Source organism: Dermacentor albipictus, chromosome 1 (genome assembly GCF_038994185.2).
Source record: "Dermacentor albipictus isolate Rhodes 1998 colony chromosome 1, USDA_Dalb.pri_finalv2, whole genome shotgun sequence".
In the NCBI taxonomy this organism is placed as follows: domain Eukaryota; kingdom Metazoa; phylum Arthropoda; class Arachnida; order Ixodida; family Ixodidae; genus Dermacentor; species Dermacentor albipictus.
The window spans coordinates 428,143,434-428,162,624 of record NC_091821.1 but is presented as its reverse complement, the minus strand read 5'-3'; the positions used below and the strand labels follow the sequence as shown (position 1 = coordinate 428,162,624).

Below are 19,191 nucleotides of genomic sequence, written 5' to 3'. Positions count from 1 at the left end.
CTCTTTCATATAAATATTTCAAGAACTCGCATTGCTTTCTTTAGATCCTTGAGTGATCCCGACAAATTTTATTGAAGTGTTTGCTGGATTTATTGCCCCGTATTGTATTCCTTGCTTTTATGTTTTGCAATTGCTTCGCTATCTCCAACAAGTTACAATGCCATTTCCTCTTATCGTTCCTCCCCCATGCCTTATTGGGCCTTTTGAGTAAGTGAATAAAAAAATATCAACATCATGGATATTTTTACCTCAGATCAACAAAAGAAAAGATTGTCATTCACGGTAATTGTAGTTGAATGCTGCCACAAGAAAGTGAATGTGCCTCCCTCAGTGAGGGCAAACTTGAGTGTTGATAAAAATATTCCTGACCCAGGAATCAATTTCAGCCCAAAAGCCTCACTGGGGAAGTCAAGCACCATATGTGAGCAAACCAGAAAGCTAGAAGAAAGCGATGTGATGTACTGCTTGCACGCCCTGCTAAGATGGTGGTCTGGGGGTTTGATTCCTGAAACAGGCACAATACTTATAAACTCAAAAGTTTGCTCTTTATTAAGACCACCTGGTTTCATTTGCAACACTCGGGAACAATGAGATAAGTCGAACCACCAAACACAGAGTGTAATAAATCCACGTTTCTATTTGGAGGCAATGTTAATTTCCAAATCATTTTTATATAAAGATATTCAAAGGCTATTGTGTTCTGTTCCAGTGAACTTGTGTTACAAGTCAAACCTCGATTGTTTATACAACATGGATATAATGAATAATCCGATGCAACAAAATAAATATAAAAATGTTCCGGTCAATATCAACACACAACGATCATAATGTTTATAACGGAGGTATGTTATGCCAGATGTGACTGTTATATGAAGGTGCAACTGTTCTATTTGCTTTGCACTTGAAAGGTTCATGTTCACTTCACTACATATCTGACAAGCAGTAGCGCTAAATAGACGTGGATGAAGAAAAGAGGATCACAACACAAGCACTGAACTCACCCAAGCTTCCCTACTATTGCGAATGTCTGTAATTTGAGAACCACTTGCATAGTGTCTACCTAGTAGACTACTTTGTAAATGCATGTGTCTGGAGAACAGAATATCACGTGACTTAATACACTGTCCCGAATTTGCTGAATACTATCGTTCTGTGCGAAAAATTGAAAATAAAGGAATAAAGGTAACCACAGAAGCATCGTCCTACCATACCTTCTCCAGAAGGTAGTTGTTGATGTGTCCTCCCAAAGGGTCTCCCTTGAAGTCAAAGTTGATGTCCATGTACTTTCCAAATCGACTTGAGTTGTCATTGCGGTTAGTTTTGGCATTGCCAAATGCCTCAAGGATGCAGTTGGACTGTAGTAGGATGTTCTTGACCCTGTCAAAAAATTGAGTCAGGTCACAGTGAGTATCAGCAGCCAAGACAAACATGCCGTATGATGCAAGTAGGTGCTACACTGTGTAGTGTTTTGGGTATCAGCAATAGGCAAAAGTTTTTGCTAAATTGGTGGCTTTTCCTGCTCATATTAAGAACAGGGGTGGCCTTGAGTGGCGCATCCTGTCAAATGTAATGGGTGGTTACAGTGCCTTTCTATAGCAAATACGTCAATATGCCAATGTGTTGTTTGCCAATGAAAACGGGAGAAAGGACAGCTGCCACTGAAAGCAAACCATCTGCCACAAGAATGCACTACAAACGAACTTTCTTCAGCAAGAGAAGCAACACTAATATACTGCAAAAAACTGATGACACATTTGCTGTTAAACAAGTGCATGATGCTACGCACATCAAAACAAGAGTTCAAAATCATGCTTACAGTGTAAAGTCTCTTAAATTATGGAAACAAGCACTCACCTTTCAATTTCCTGCTGGCCTGTGACATTTGTGATGGCCGCTAAATACCTCATAATAATCTTGGAGGCTTCAGTCTTTCCGGAGCCACTCTCGCCTATATAAGAAAAGATGAATATGTACACTTAGATGGCTTAGGGCTTACAAAGTTGCCTGAAGAAGAGACTGAAGTAGAAAGACAAGTGGAAGCAGAAATGGCAAAAGCAAGAAGAGGAGAAAACAGGGTAAGCACAACTTGTAAACAAATGTAGGGAGCTCGAGACAAAAAGGGATCGGATTGGATTATGGGGTTTAATGTGAAAAACCCATGATTTAAATTGATTATGAGGCACGCCATAGTGGGGGACTCCGGATTAATTTTGACCACTAGGGGATCTTTTAACATGCCCCCAATGCACCAGACACAGGCGTTTTTGCATTACACCCCATCGAAATGCAGCGGCCGCCACCGGGATTTGATCTCGCCACTGTGCTCAGCAGTGCAACACCATAGCCGCTAAGCCACCATGGTGGGTAAGATACAAAGAGGGTCATGCATGTTGAGAAAGAACAAAGAAATGAGGCATCCAGTAAAGAAAGCTAGAAGTAAAAATATAAGAAGAGCAAAATTTTTTCAAAAATATGTTGCGCTCATCAATTTTGTACACAGCACAAGTTCTACCTTTCTTTTACACAAGCAAACAGAAAAAGATTCATCAATGATTACGATACTCCCTAATGCAAAATTTAAGTGCAGCTCTATACGTGTTTTCCCTTCGCAATATATTGGCTGGCATAGACAGTGTCTCGTGCGGCACATTGCAAACGTAGCAAAGTGTGGTGCGATGGCCTTGCTAATCAGGAGATCGCGATAGGCAGCTCGTGGGTGATGCTTGGGTGACGCATGGACGCAATTCGTAGCAGCTGCTGCAGACAGACCTCCACTCATGCAGTGCTTTGTTTCCATATACGGTATCGGTGGGTGCACTCGCCGCATGCCTTATCGATGGCGCGTCATTGGTGAACAAACAGCGGCGCGCTACTCTGGCGCCATCTTGCAGCGGTCGTTGCCGCAGAGCTCGTCTTGCACGGCACTACGCTTTTCTTCTCATGGCTTCGCCATACCCTCCTCCTCTGCTTTCTTCCTCGTGCTCTCTTCCCTATCGCCGTCTTTCATCCCCCACTGTACTCAGCGTTTGCTTTTCCATCCTTCGCTGTGCTCATTTGCTCAGTCACGCCGAAGCTCAACACAGGAACGGGCGCCTAAAAGCTGCGCTCTAAAAAGAAGCAGGGTTGAAAGTGGGACACATTTTAAGTAGAAATGGGTGTGACCAGCAGGAAGGATTATCTGTGTTACTGCAGCGGTGGTGAAATGGTTGAGTGTTCACCTTGTAGCGGGCGGGTCCTGGGCTCCACTCCCGGTGCCACCGGAAACAAATCAGTTTTTCTAATGGATGGAGGTGTATCACAACTCGGTGCTCAGTTGTTTATATAGGTTCTCATCTCGAAAGGGAGCCCTATATAGAGTTACGAAGGTCTCGGGCGCCGATTGTCCTATCACAGCTTTGGTGAAATAGCTGAGCATCCGACACTGCTGTGGGATACATACGAGTGTCGCTGCCAGGTATGGTCGACCACAAAAGTATACGGACCACGAGGTCTTGGAAAACGTTAAATTTCCGAGCAGCCTGTAACAGTAGTCAGTAAACCCAAACATCACAATGCTGTTAACATATACCAGCGGAGGCTGTAAATGCAAATACTAGGCCGCATTGTGAGGCTGTGTGGATATTTGGCTCTTTCTCAGATCTCGTGTTAGGCTAAATTTTGTGGTTGGCTGTGCCTGCCGGTAAAATAGGTACAAGCGTGCTCCTGGCCTTGTGCTCAGCAGAGTTTCAGACGTTTGGAAGGACAGCTGCTGATGGCAAGTTGGCGGCATGGGACTGCCAGACTCCTTTAAAGATTTGTGTGGCGTTTTGTTTGTCTTAGTTCTCCCACAGCAAGCATGCTGTGAGAGAATTTCTCTGTGTGAACCTCTCTAAAGCAATGCACTTTTGGAAAGCCGGCCACCTCGCCGGGTGGCCACTTGTACCCATCTTGTAAAATGATAGGTGTCCGACAGTGGGGATTGAACCACGCACCTCCCGCAGCGCAATATATAATGCAATTAAGAGCTTAAAAACAAGACAAATTAAGAGAAAGATAGGAATGTATATTAGTTTCTATACAATTCAATGAGCAGCAAGGAAAATTGAAACGAATGACGGAGAAAGGAAACTACAGACAAGCAGGCAGACATAAAGAAAAAAAAAAAGCTTGTGTATGATTAAGGCAACTAGCGCACAGCACACTAGCACATGCACAAATCTTTCTTTAAGCTCTTGAGCACAGTGCGAGCGTTCGTGGTACGAGGACACACCAGAGATGACAATGCAGGTGTCGCGGGCCTTGCGTTTCATCTCCTTGTAAGCGGCGTCTGCGATGGCGAACACATGCGGGGGCCGCTCAAAGATCTCGCGGCCCTTGTAGTCAGCCACCTGGTCAGGGCCATAGATGTTGAGCGTCCGGTACGGGTTGACCGAGACGCACACCTCACCGATGTACGTGTACACACGGCCTGCATTGAACCTGCACATGCGAGATAAATAAGGGTGCTGATGAGTTTCGTGCACGAACACTTCGCAAAGAATCAGAAGAGCAAGAACACAACTGCAGATTCATGGACTACATCCTTGTTGGACTCCATGAGGAAAACAGGGCTTTGTGATCATGCATTTTTTGGTGTCAAATGGTAAAGTAACGCAAAGAGAAAAAAAAAAGGGAGAGAGCCTTCCTCAAAAGTTGGCTATGGATCAGCAGGTGACCACGTGACCAGTCTCACATTTTGAATTGTAGAAATTTAACTGCAAAGTTTTCAAGTGATTGCTGCATTCTGCAGTGTAGCAGTGGGGCTGGGCCTCCATTCTACATAAAAAAAAAACCTGAATCTTACTGTGACTTTCGCATATTCCAAAAGCTTTTGTGGGCTGCTTGCATATTCCAAGAAGCCAAATTGTAATAAGGGGGAGTGTTAGGATTTTGCAGTTTTGTAGAGCCAATGGGAAACCAACTACTGCATGACTTGGACATGCCATAAAGCAATGAGTGGGCCGTGTATTTAATTTTTCACAAAGGCTCTACGTCAGTCATGCATGCTGCCAACGGCCTGAGCAACGTGAAGCACGAGCACTGGGTTTCTTTGTTACTCTGGTAGACTGGTTTCGATCAAGTTAAAAAGTCCTTGTGATATGTTCAAAATGCGGTTATGATATGAAGTTTCAACATATGACTGGCTAAAATAAAATTGGCAGTGGCTGTCCGACGTCCCTATTCTGTCCCTGTGAGCAGGTGTGCCATTAGCCACCGCCACAAGCACTCGTAGAACTGTAGCAAAAATAACTGTACTGTGCTCGACCATGCTATGACTTGATATTCCCAAATGTGACCCAAATGCGGACTGTTGCCATCGTGGCTCAGTGTGCTGCTTTGAAATATATGCCCCTATACAACTACACTGCTTTCTGTTTCTGCCGGTGTCATTGACATCCCTTTATTTGGCTCTTTTCTCATGTATAAAACAATTGACAACTTGTTCTGTGTTTGTCTGGTTACCAGTGGTGGAACAGCCATTTCACCTTTCACCACAGCTCCTGACGCAGGCAAAAAGCCGATTTGGCACAGCAGCAAGCACTTTGGCACAGGGTCCAATGCATGTGTGTTTATTATATACCAAGCAAATGTTAACTGATATAGTCAATATGTTGCGGAGACGATCTGCGCCAGGCTTACCTTGCAAGCGCTGCAAACGCGACGCTACTCCACACCGCAACGCACAGAGGGCGCTACGGCCGGGTTCACCATAGAGTCACTCTAGTTCGCCGATACGGTGCATAGAAGGCACCACTCGTCAACAAACGCGTCTTTATTAACCCAGGATGTAACAGAGTGCGACAGTTACGGCTTGTGCGCGAAGGCTCACCGCAAGACCGATGACTACGAGCGCCTGCACTGAACTGTGCAGGCTGCCCGTCGCGCAATATACTCGTGTCATGTCATGCACATTAGGGAGTTTAAGAATAGGAGCCGCAAAGGTATTGCGGCTGCAAAAAGAAAGAAAAGCGTCCTAATATATGCGCGAGACACAAACAGGGCTTTGCAGTTACGTCAGCGACTATTTCACCGAAATAACGCAGCGCCCCAAGTTCGACGACAGCATTGCTAAGGGTTTTGCCTTTTTTTCCGTTTTTTTTTTCGTTTTTCCTCTTTTGTTATCACTTTTAACAGTGCACAGGGGCAGAGGTGTATGTATTTCCGACGACGCCCCCTTGGCTCGAAGAAGGCACCCTCTTATGTCGCGCAACCCACGAACCGCACGCAGTTGCGAGTGCGAAATAGCGCGCGCTGCACATACTGCGTAAGCGCTGGCTGACGTTACTGCGGCACGAGTTGCGAATGTGTGTCACCATCATTCGGCAAGCCAAACTGCGCAGCTACGCGTCAATTGCGATAAAAGCAAGACTACAGAAAGCATAAGACGAGAAAAAGTAACTGGCAGCCAACACGCTTCATTAAACGCTTCGTCTGCCCGCGTGTGCAGACGATCGAGGCAGACGCATTGTGATATCACGATTTTCCAAACGTGCGCCGCGGCCAGAGGCACTCATTCGTCTGTACAACTTACTCATGGCTAACGGCTTTAAAGTATTGCGCGATAAGTGCACGTGATCGAGTGATGGCGGCGGAGGCGGCATTTGGCGGGAGGTTCTGTCGCCCGGCCGTTATGAAAATGGCTACCGCTGCAGACGTTGGCCATTACGCTACGATGGCTGTAAAGTGCCCATTGCCACCCAGCCCCGTCGTTACAACATATCTCTCTCTTTCCCGTCATCCTCCTACTTTTTACGACACCCGTGGAGGTGCGCAAGAGTTAAGAACTGGTTGCGAAGGAATATGGGGCACATGGCATCGCTGAGCACGTTACGTCTTCGTAGCAGCATTCACAACCGACAAGTACATTATAATGTACGGTGCTGGCTTATCCACCTCCCCGGTATACGTAATATATGCCTTTCTTTTTTTTACAGAATACTTAAATATAGTCTGGGGCAGATGAGATAATTCTAACCCTTGAGCTAAATTACTCGACGAGTCGGCCATAAGTTCTGCAAGAAACCAAAATGCTTAAGTGAATATCTAAGGATTACGCTAATTAACTTGTTAATTAAATATTTTGCGGTACATATTTCAATTTTCGAATTTTAGCTAAGTGAGTATGCAAGGCGTATCCACTTGAAACGAATTCTCAGGACAACACCAGTTTCGAGCTATAAATTTTCAAAGTGGCCAACGAAATGCATTGGCGTTCAAATTGCTCTTGTGCTTCAATGCATAAAACGGCGTATTAAAAAAAAAAATTAGTGGAACAACAGCGCATTTTTACCGCCGCTTCGACGCCGCATATATTGAAACCGGTGCTATCCTCAGAATTCGTTACAAGTGGACATATGCTTTGCGACTGACTAGCCATAATTCGTAGACATCAATACAAGGCGTGAAGTAATTAAGACGTTAATCAGTGTAATTAAGTAAATTTTTGAGTTAGGCATTTTGATTTCTCGTGTAATTAATGGCCACCTGATCGAGTAATATAACTCAAGGGTTAGAAGTGTCCTATCTGCCGCAGGTAACTTTAAAAAAAGAATGGTGCAGTTATATAAACTATATATAGTAAAAACACATATAGCAGCCAATACGTTACTTTTGGACATCGAAACCCCATTATTTGACACAGTGTGCAATTCTATCGATAGCCGACTACATACACAACGAGAACTGAACACTCCATTTTCAGAAAACAATAAAGAAGCAAGAAAAAGCTGAGTGGAGGAAAAAAAGTGCAACGTTTACGAAGCGTTGCGGATACACCGTCCCCATGTTAGCGTTCTCGAGACGAAGCCTTGAAACCGCCCCCACAGGTGCGCTCAACTCGCCGCCGCATACACGAGCGCACTCGGCGCAGCGCATGAATCCTTCTTTCAATGGCGCCGCGCTATTAAACCGTCGTTATCACGCTCATTGTTGATTATGATGTACGCTGATTGCTTGGCAGCGCCTGCATAATAGCCTCACGCCAATAAGGACCGGAAATTAGCGGGTGGGGAACGTCTGCGGCGCCCGCCCGCGGTGACGGCATTGAGCACCTCCGCACAAGAGACCGCTGCCTCTTCCACTATAACGCAATTATGCGTAAAAGAAAGAAAGAAAGAACGTCAGTCGGCTGTAGTATCATTTTTATGAAGGAGTCCTGCCACCGGCTGTCGTTTTTCACCGGAGTGTGGGCTATAAATTACAAGCAAGGCCTGCACGAGCGACACGTATACACACACATCCGCTCGAAAGCGTCTACGCTTATGCACATATGGCGGGATACGCCTTTATTAACGAAATGCGCGATACAAAGAGGGCAAATAAACGCAAGCCACTTAAGAGAGGCAGAGGCCGCGCATACACGCCTGTATGCCCTGCCAGCATCGCAGCCCAAAGAAATTAGCTTTCTTTGGGCCGGGGTGCCTTCGTTTTGTTTTTCGTCTCCCCGTCCCAGCTTTCCCTTTACACGGGAGTGTAATTCATTCGCGTCACTCGGAGATTCATAAAAAACTCGCAGGCCCCGCCGGCATGAGAATGTGAAGCCACTTTCCTACGACTTAACGTGGCGTACACACAAACAGCCTTCTCTATCTACCGCATTGGCCTACCTATACAAGGCACCCCTTGCTAGCAGTGTGCCTCTGTGAAATCGATCGAACACATTGTGACTGTAGAGCGTGCAGTGATGTAGGGCCATATACAAGAAAAATATGGCAACGATATATCAAGGCGCTTTCGAGACTCAGGTGCATATTAGGTTCTCCGCCGCTCTCCATCAATGTAAACGCCAAGCACTCGGTTTTCTTGTTCGATTAACCTGAATCAATTGGGTGCATCTCATAACTCTGGCTTCGGTTATTCAGACTCTTACGTAGAGTCGCGTACAATATGACCTGCAACATCGTCGTCCGTCGTCGAAGGGATCGCAAGACGTGGGCACGGCTGCGCCGACATACGAAAAATTGCAGACCTAGACAAAGTTCCAATTGCTGGCACTTATTAAACCAATATATCGCATAATTATTACACACAGCGCGCACTAAAAACGAAGAATAGAGACGAAACACGAGCGCTGTATAATAATTATGCAGATGTACCGACTCGCCCAGCTAGCTACCGTACTCCGATATATCGTATGTCAGCGCAGCCGCGCAGCCTTGGAGCCTCTTCGATCACGGGTAAAGGTGTCGCAGGTCATATTGCACGGACTGTACATCGAGTTTTGTACATATATTTTTTTCACTTTCTTCTGCCCTCCTTCTTCTAAGGACTTTTCTGGCACTCTCTTGCGTAGTGGCGTGTAGGCGAATACCTTTACGTCAGCAAACCTCCCTGCTTTTCAATAAAGATCTCTCTCTCTCTCTCTCAAGCAGCGATCCGCGTCGGCTACCGATGACACACAAACAGGAAGCGATAAGAGCCCCGGTCCGAAGCCGCTATCTATCGCTTCTGACGCGAAACACTCAAAGGAATTGCGGAGACTAATGATCGACATCGCCGTCGTCTCTCTCACGGCCACAAAATCCGACACACCCAAGCACGCCAATTTAAACTTGTCGGCTTTTATAACAGTGCTTACTGTTCGTGCCATTCGTCAGGGCTCCCTTATTCTCTCCCTGCCTCCTCCTCCTCTTTCAGTAACTTGACGTACGAAGCCTGTTTACACAAGCCTGTTTACACCACGTTTACAGAGACACCATTAAAGATAAGCCGAAAGGTGTTTCATGAGCCGGCCTATACAGTCAAACCCGTTTATGACGAAGGCTTGTGCGCTAAACATAGTTAGATACACTCAAACTTGTCGCATAACGAACTTCAAACGAAGTTTTCTGGTGCGTTCGTTATATGTGAATTCGTTATCTCCGGATCAGGAACAAAAAGGGAAAGTCCACTTGTTGAAAACAGAATGCACGTGCCTGCCAAACTGAGAAAATAAGAATTAAAACTGCGAGCGGGGAGTGGGGGATAGCAAGCACTATTTTTTAAAGTTTACCGAGCAGATGCCTCTTCTACGATGCACACGCACTTAATTAACGGCGATTTACCTTTGGAAGAAGCACACAATTAAGCAACCGTATAAGTTAAAACAGCGGGCCATGAGAAGCACTACCAAATCTTTATAGTATAGAAAATAACACTGACTTATTAAGCGACTTTGCTGCTGCCGATTTCGCCTGCTTCAGGAACTTACCTGTATAAGCTTCCTCTAAGAGCAAGTGCTCCTCTGGTGTCTTTTTCAGCATCGAAAGACTTCAAACGGCAGCCTTTGCGGCGGACGAGCAAGACATTTTAGCGAACAGAGCTCACTTTCCGTAAAACTAGAGCGCAAACGTTCGTGAAATTGTAGAACGAGCCCTAATTTGTAAACTTTGCGGACAATTCATAGTTGGCAGGTACGAACGCGTAATATAGGTAGCATATTTCGTTGTTCTTGATTTCTCGAAGTCATTGATAGAGAATGGCGTTCTTCATGATCGAGACTGTATATACCTAGCTACTCCCGCCAACTTCTCTCAATATTGGTACAGTAATACCCAGTGGCGTAGCTAGGCCGTCTGGCACCCGGGGCCCATAGGTCTTCTGTCACCCCCCTCCTCGGGCGTAGCCGGCGGAAAGAGGGGTGTCTTCAGACGTATATGACACCCCCCCCCCCCCGCCCCACTGTTGCTACGCCACTGGTAATGCCTGTGCACAGCATCCACCGCGCAAAGGGAATCCCGATGCGTCGAGCGACGACCCGATGCTGCGACGGAATGCCCCGAGTTCGATTATATCCAACGTGAGGCGGTCCTTTTACGCTATAGCATCGGTCACTAAGTTTCGCCCGCTCGAGATAGAGGACAATTCGCTTAAATCCGGGCTCGCAATATTTGGGTGTCTCGACAGTATATAAGAGCGGCGAATACGGGAGATGGTGGAGGACAAAAGACGGGCGGGCGACGCAGCTCCGATACGCGAGGTCCGACGGCATGTGCGTTTCGCCCGACTCATGGTCTCGGCTCTGGGTCTGCGAGTTGAAATAACGTCGAGACGAGCACATGTATGCACGAGAGACCGCGAGATTCAAGAGACATCGGTTACTGCGCCTGGCTCGCCCGCTGTTCTGCAGCGACAATATTTGAGCCGTTTTCTGTCACGTTGGAAGGGGAGGCTACGTCCTTAATTGACTTCAGTCAAGGACCCGTGTGAAATTTTGGGTACGCGAATTGTTTCTCCAGCTTTGTCCAAAGGAAAAAAAAAAGAAGAAAGGAAGCCACGGAACTGTATGCGTGTATATTGAACCACCTGCATGGTTCACTGTAGCCAGGGAAGAGGGCGTCAACCCCTATATATTTCATACTGTGCCCCCCTTCCTATAGTACCAACCATCGAATTCCAAGTGGGTCTATACTCAGCTGTTGTAAGCAACTGCTTACAACATTCCTCCTCATTATTATTTTTTATTTTTTAATCCCAGATCTGCACTCATGGGCTTCAAAAAAGCTGTACAGCGCAATGATGCGTAGAAGTTTCGCCGACTCCGCTACAGAGATTCCCGAACCTGCGCCAAAATCCGGGCGCCCTCTTCTCACGGCACAGGGATGCGGTCGCCCGTATGCGAGACGGTAATCGTACCCGCGACCTCGTGCCCAGCGGAACACCATATACCAGCTCAGACAATGAGAGGTTCTACATAATTGCGAGAAACGCCATCAAAACGATCACGATCACAGACAGTAACAATGTGAATATTGCGCCATGCATGCGTTTATATGACCGACCCAAGTAATAACCCATGGCCCTGCGGTTAAGGGTTGCGGAATAAGGAGGGCGTTCAGTAACGAAATAGGACATCGCTGATGGATATGCGTGCCGACAGCGTCAGCAGCTCGGTAGACTGACTATTCGTCGTGGCTTCAAAGCAAAGGCATTCAAACAGAGTTACCAAGTGGAACTGTTAGCTAGTCGCAAGCGTTACGATAACCGGAAGATGAGAGAGAGAGAGAGAGAGAGAGAGAGAGAGGGGATCTTAACCGGCACAACTTGGCGACTACATCTCAGCAAAACATGAAGATGCACTTTAAAGCATACTGACTTGAGGTTTTCGACTTCAGTTATGTCCTGGAACTGAAACCCTAGAAAAAATACTGACAAGCCTTAGAGCACATTAAATAATTTACCATAATAAACTGTTCCTACGAACCAGTTTCGGTTTCGTTTCTCTCTCCCTTTCCCAGGATGTGCACGTCATCACACGTCACGACCCAGAAAGTGGTCCAGTGGGAGCGAGACATCGCGTCGTTTCGGCACTCTCTCTCCGGCTCACCATGGCCTCCGAGATCGGAGGCCACGGGCTCACTCGGTCGTCCGCTATGCTGATACTCGGTGCGCGGCCCTGTATGCAGCAGCGTAGCGAATGGCTCTCCAGATTAGTTTTGGACCACCTGGAGTTCTTCTCTTCAACGTGCACACAATGCGTAATACCCGATTGTTTGCATTCCAGCCCCGCAGGAACACCGGCTAGCTGCGACCGGGAATCGAACTCCCGCCCCCTGCAAACCACTGAGCCACTGCAGTGGGTTACGAACAATTAAATTTCGGGGTTTCTGCGAGCCAAAACTACGATACGGTAATGGGGGACGTCCTATGATGTAAGAGTCCGGATCAATTTTCACCACCTGGAGTTCTCTCTTCAACGTGCACCCAATACACGTAGAGTGACTCTAATACACGAGCGCTGTTGCTCTTCGCCCCCGTCGAAATGCGGCTGCCGCGGGCGAGAATTCGAACCTGCGACCTCGCGCTCCACCACGTCGGGCGCCTGCACTGGGTGTGAGAGAATACGCGCTCCGACCTTCAGACCGGCCTTGCACGACGCATCAGGTGCATACCGCGACGGTCGCGTCCGCAGGAAGGAGGCCTCCAAGCGAGGAAGCGTCGCCCACTTTCCGCATGACGTAGCGCACGTTACGAAATCCGGCAGAAAAAAGCCGGAAGCTCGGCGAAGACGGGAAGTTTCTAGAGAAACCCATACGGGTCGACTGATGCCTTGGCCCCCGTGAACGCGCGCGGTAGCGCGCTGCAAAAGCCGTCAGGTTATTGTATTCCTCGCCGTACCACGGGTGTAGATGACTGCAAATAAACGTCCCCTCGAAGCCGACCGCAAGTAAGCGCAGCTATACACAGCCAGACTTCCGCCCCAGCAGCTTCCGGTCATTTACGAAATGCTTACACGCCTTTTCACTCTTTCTTTTCTTTTTTCCAGGTTATGCATATGCGCGCACGGCTGCATCTATTATACCTTGGGTGCGCTATCAAAGGCTTTTCGAGATCCCTCGAAGAAATCCCGGGCCGCCGATTAGCGAAACGATTCCTGCAGTGCGTGCAGACGCTGGAGCGGCCCTTCCGCGTGCTGGTGCTGCTTCGTACGCTCGGAAGGAAAAGGAAAAAAGAAAGAAAGCACTTCCGTATTGTGCAGGGCGTGATTTGTATATAGTATAGTCACGCACAGACGATTACTCGGCGACTTGTGCCCCGTCGATCGCAGTAACGTGGTGCACCGAAGACCAGACGAGGCTAGCGGAGCAGAAGCTTTTTATACGCACGCCAGTGTTAGGTAGCTGCCTGCAGGGGGCTCGCGTATGCACGTATCCACCTGTTATCCTTTCAGCACGGCAAGAAGAGACTTCCCACTTATTGGAAACAAAGAACACGGTTACTACCCATAAAATGAACGACCTCAACGGAAATTCCCGACGAGGAAACAACGTGCGCGGACACACCTAAAACGTATACAGCCGCATAAGTATTCGCTCCGTTGTGTGATGTTTATTATAGTTGCTACCGCGTACGCCAGCTGCAAGCTATATACTCTGGAGGCGCTCTGTCCCAACGCGTGACCACGGACCGCCTGACCAGAGCCAAAGCCACCTAGAATTTTTTTTTTCTAGGTGGCGTTGCCAGAGCAGACACAAATCTGGGAGCAGTGCGTGGATCTCGTTGTGCCCACCAGCTTGTAGTCTTGAGAAGCTACACTGCAGTTATTTTACACACTTGTACATTAGTTACGTACTATATATTCTCAGTCATCATCGTTACCGTGCCTATTTCACGTACACTGCAGAACGCAGGCCCTTCCTTTCAGTATGCCCCAGGTCTCGCGCCAGTTGACATTAGCCTACACATGCAGATTTCCTAAATTTCCCCATACTACCAGGAGCGTAGCCAGGGGGGGGGGGGAGGGGTTGCTTATGGGGGTTCAGCACCCCCCCCCCCGAATTTTTTTTTTTTTTCGTGCTGTCATGTGCCGCCGACCAAAACAGCCCCCGGCGCCGGAAATTATGCAGGATTTTGGCTATAATGTCCTTTTCACGCTCGAAAAGAGATTTCAGCGCGCATGTGGTGAAATCGGGCGGGAGCCAGTCCCAGCGATGGCGTCGCGTACGTACAAAATCTGTGGCTTTGCAGGATTGGTTCAGCGGTACATATAATACCACTTGATGACAATGCAGCCGAATTTCGTTGCAGTTGACCTGCAACTTTTTCTCAAGCTATAGACTCCATAATATTTTTTTCTCAAGTTTCTGCCCCGTACGCTAGTGCCAGTGTGCAATGCTGCCGGTCATGAGTTGGCAATGCCTTGCGTATGCGCTGCAACTCATTTTTAATAATCTGTAAATTTCATTTCGCGGCTTACGATGTTCTGGGATAATTGGGCTGGATGAAGGTACTGTTGCACCGATTCCAAGGGCTGATCACCAGTCAAGAATACTCGTTCTTGTGCCAGACTGTTGAACACTACTTTGGATTCCGCCTAATAATTTTCATCCCTATAAGACTGTCGACGACTGCCCTCAATCATTTGTTTCAAGTCGTTTCCAGAGTTGCCGAACAGGACACTGTCGTCTGCAAACCGCAGGATGCCAGAGTATAAAATGGCCTACTTAGCGCAGTAACTGGCGACTATATACCACCCTCGGGATCTTGCCATACCGTTGTCCCTGCCATATTATACTATACCTTTTACGTGAACGTTATTTTTTCTCCCTGTTACGTCAAACTCTACTGTGATTGCATGATGTTCAGTTGTCAACCTCCGCGAAAAGTTATTGTGAAGCTAATAGCGTTATCTTTCTGCCTCCGGCTTCCTTGTCGACCCGTGAAAAAAATTCACAGTTCCGCCCTAAAGGCGAAACCCCGATTGCGATAGCAAATTGATAGCTGTATGAAGTAAGCACAGCAGTCGTATCGGCCGTATGAACTTGCAAATTTTCGCTTACTAACTAAATTAACAATGACACAATATGTAAGCGTGACTCAACGAGGACGTAGAGAGAAACAGATACACAGAGCCAGCGCTGTCCTTGTGTGTCTGCTTCTTTCTACGCCGTTGTTCGGTCGCACTTACACATTCTATCATGCATTCGAACCAACTAGCCCGTCAACGTGTTTTTACTAAATTAACCCGCACGGTGTCACGCGCGCATAGGTAAACATGAACACATCTCGCTCGATGACAGCGAAAACTGTCTGTGAAAACACTGGAGTTAGGAAGCGCGGCAGGAACCGCGAGCCAACTGACCTTCGTGCATCTGTCGCTTCAACGCGAACGAAACGTCGCAAGCACAGCGCATACGAAGCCACCGGCCCTACGCGCACTGTGGCCACGTCGCAGGTTGTTCGCAAGACACACGAGCGCCGGCGACGCGTCCCTACGGCGTCCGCCAAAGGCGTCTGCTACGGCGTCCGCGATTCGCATGCCCAACGCCGCAGTAGGCGCCGCGGTTGTCTCCGCTCTGTACGGAGGGCCGGGCGAGGAGGGCATCGAGAAGAACGCCCTCATCCCTCGCCTGACCCCCCTGCCTCGCACGCCACAGGAGGAGGCACGCATCTGGGCGGCGTTCCTTGCGAGATTGAACCGCCGTTCGCCGGCTCACCATATTCTCTATGGGCTCACCCTCACACACATTCACTCATACAGAACCTCGGGCGACGGCGACAACAGAAATGCGCCTGGAGTGTCCATATAATTGCCATCGCAATAATAATGAGAACGAAGCCGCGGATACGAAGTGCACAGAACTGCGCTGAAGGACAGTCATACACTTAATCGCAAACGCTGATCGTCTGCGCGGCACGCAGCAAAGCGGAGCGGGCTGCAGCGTCTGAAATAATCGCCTGTACTTCGCCACGCTTCTCCGTGCTTCGCATGTGTGAAAGTATACGTGACCTGCACGCCTTGGTAAGGAATAAATGCAACGCTTGTTTACGTATCGCTCAAAGGAAACAGTCACTGCACGGTACGACTCGATTAAGCATATGCTCGAGGATGTCTACCAACCGTCACCCGACGATAGCACTGTGCACCAGCGCGTTGCTCTAGGCTGGAAAATGAAGTAAAATAAACACACGAGAAAACGAGACATGTACCAGATAAGGAAAGACAGGGCGCAGCTCTCTTTGTACGTTCGCTTAAATTTTGCTATTAAGCGCATAGGGGTATGCGATGATTTGCAATGAAAAACGAAGGTCCCCGCAGAGACCTGCGTTTTTTTCACTGAATATATTAGAACGTATCGCGCTTACCAGTGCTCTGTTCTTGATTTAATATAGCAGAAAGGTTGCATTTTATGATACGGATCTTTCAATATATAACATTTGGCCCTGTTGCTTCTTGGCTTTCAAGAAAAGTAATAATTCCCGTCGTTCAACTAGGCCTTCCTCCTCAAGTGCCGTCGCAAACATGGCGGCTGTGACACTGACACCAGCTATAGTTGCTTTCGTCATTTGATGTACAGCAAAGAACATGGCAAAACATGACATTCGAGATTTATTTCCACTATACTCGCTGGCAGGTACGATATGGACAACACTAGGTGTGCAGACGAGGGTAACTTCGTGTATATTTTATTATCACCATTATTATTACTATTTTCCTTAGAAACGGCCGGGGCAAGTAACACGTCAGGTATTTAGTGAACGATCCGGATGGGAGGCACGAAATTTTGCTGCGAAATCTGAGCACGAACAAAACAGCGATAAGCGCGATTTTCTTTGATTCTTTCTTTTTTGAATGACCTGCGGGAAAAGACTCAGGTTACCTGTACCAGGATGTTCACGACTGCTGGCGGGACGGGAAAGTCTGCGGTTGCGTTAGCGCTAACGGATGACCGCACACACAGGAATGCAATCGTATTTTAATCGTCGGATAATTACTTAACACGCTGGCAGTAATGAGGAGCTTGCGTTTTAAGGCCCGCCGGCCGCTTCAACGTCGGACGCCGGTAAATTAGCGTCACCTATATATGCGCAAAACAAGAGAAATCAGCACGCGTCGTCGTCTACCGTTCCACGAGCGGCGCCCCTGCGCTAAATGCATAAGTTATTTGCACAGCTAGCTCCTTACTGGAGCTCGGGCGATCCAGATTACGGGGCCAACGAGACGTACTACACGCCCGCAATGCGGGCCGTGGCACGCGGAAGCGACGGTGATATCCCCACAACCCTTCACGCTGCAGCTCTGGGAGGGCGTGGCTGAATTCGAGCAGACGACAGTTGCCAAAGACCGGAAATGCAAAACAGAAGTCCCTTTATTGTGCATTTTGGAGACGACGAACACACGCGATTTTCGTTTAGCAAAGTGTCATAGGTCGTATTCTGAAACGATCCACTTCGGCGATAGCTCGCCGTCCGGTACGCGCTGATTGGCTGGTTGAGCAAATTTGGGTGATGTAACTCATCCGAGTTTGCTAAAACAACCAATCAGAGCGCGCTTGACGGCGAACTATCGCCTAGACGATAGTATCGCCGAAGTGGATCGTTTCAGAATACGGCCCCTGAACACATGTAGCACTGCTGATGGCACTCTTCCTCTTGTAGGAGGCACTCATATAGTACAGTGAGGTTTAAAGAAATCCGGTCGACAGCTATCGTGCTTCTCAGGCACGTACCCAGGATTTTTTTTCGGGGGGGGGCCCACCACTTCCATCACCATCATCATCATCATCATCATTAGCCTGTTTTATGTCCACTGCAGGACGAAGGCCTCTTCCTGCGATCTCCAATTACCCCTGTCCTGCGCCAACCGATTCCAACTAGCGCCCGCGAATTTCCTAATTTCATCGCTCTGCCTAGTGTTTTGTCGTCCTCGATTGCGTTTCCCTTCTCTTGGTACCCATTCTGTAACCCTAATGGTCCAACGGTTATCTAACCAGCGCATTACATGACCTGCCCAACTACATTTTTTCCTCTTGATGTCAATTAGAATATCGGTTATACCCGTTCGTTCTTTGATCCAAACCACTCTCTTTCTCTCTTAACGTTATGCCTAGCAATCTTCGTTAGATCGCTCTTTGCGTGGTCCTTAACTTGCTCTCAAGTCTCTGCCCCATATGCACTGGCAAAATGATCTGGGAAATGCACTGGAAAATGCATTGGCACTGGACATATTGCACTGGCAAAATGCACTGATTGCACACTTTACTTTTCAATAATAATGGTAAGCTTCCAGTCAGGAGCTGGCTTTGTCTGCCGTATGCGATCCATCCTATTTTTATTCTTCTGTGAATTTCCTTCTCATGATCAGGGTTCCCTCTGATTATTTGACCTAGGTAAACGTACTCCTTCACAGTCTCTAGTGGCCGACTGGCCATCCTGATCTCTTGTTCCTTTGCCCGGCTATTTATAATTATCTTCATCATCTGCATAACAATATTCAACCCCACTCTTACACTCTCTCTGTTAAGGTCTACAATCATTTGTTGTAACTCGTCTGCATTGTTGTTGAATAGAACAATGTCATCGGTAAACCGAAGGTTGCTGAGATATTTGCCGTCGATCTTTACTCCTAAGCCTTCCCAGTTTATTAGCTTGAATTCTTCTAAGCACGCAGAAAATAGCTTTGGAGAAATTGTGTCTCCCTGTCTGACCCCTTTCTCTATAGGTGTCTCCCTGCTTTTCTTGTGTAGAATTAAGGTAGCTGTAGAACCTCATAGATATTCTAACGCGAAATTAAGACGAGTCAGTAAGACGACAAACTATGTACAGATTATATTTACAACAACGGTTGCAGCGCTGACCAGTTAGATTCACAGCGCAAGCCCAGTTCGTTCTTCCTCCTTTTTTCTGGAGTGATGGCGCCTACGTGCCTCGTTCAAACAAATTCCTCACGCATGTAGCAATATTTTCCAAGCTTTT

The 19,191-nt window shown here is 47.6% G+C and overlaps 1 protein-coding gene across 1 annotated transcript in view; it reads right to left on the bottom strand.

Annotated features, from left to right (window-relative positions):
• Positions 1–19,191, bottom strand: part of Myo31DF (Unconventional myosin ID) — a 112,872-nt gene that overhangs the window by 49,205 nt on the left and 44,476 nt on the right. The window contains exons 2-4 of the mRNA XM_065425975.1: positions 4,250–4,458; positions 1,855–1,948; positions 1,212–1,377 (exon numbers count right to left, since the gene is read on the bottom strand). Of these exons, the coding sequence (XP_065282047.1) occupies positions 1,212–1,377; positions 1,855–1,948; positions 4,250–4,458 (469 nt within the window). The remainder of the gene's footprint in view (positions 1–1,211; positions 1,378–1,854; positions 1,949–4,249; positions 4,459–19,191) is intronic.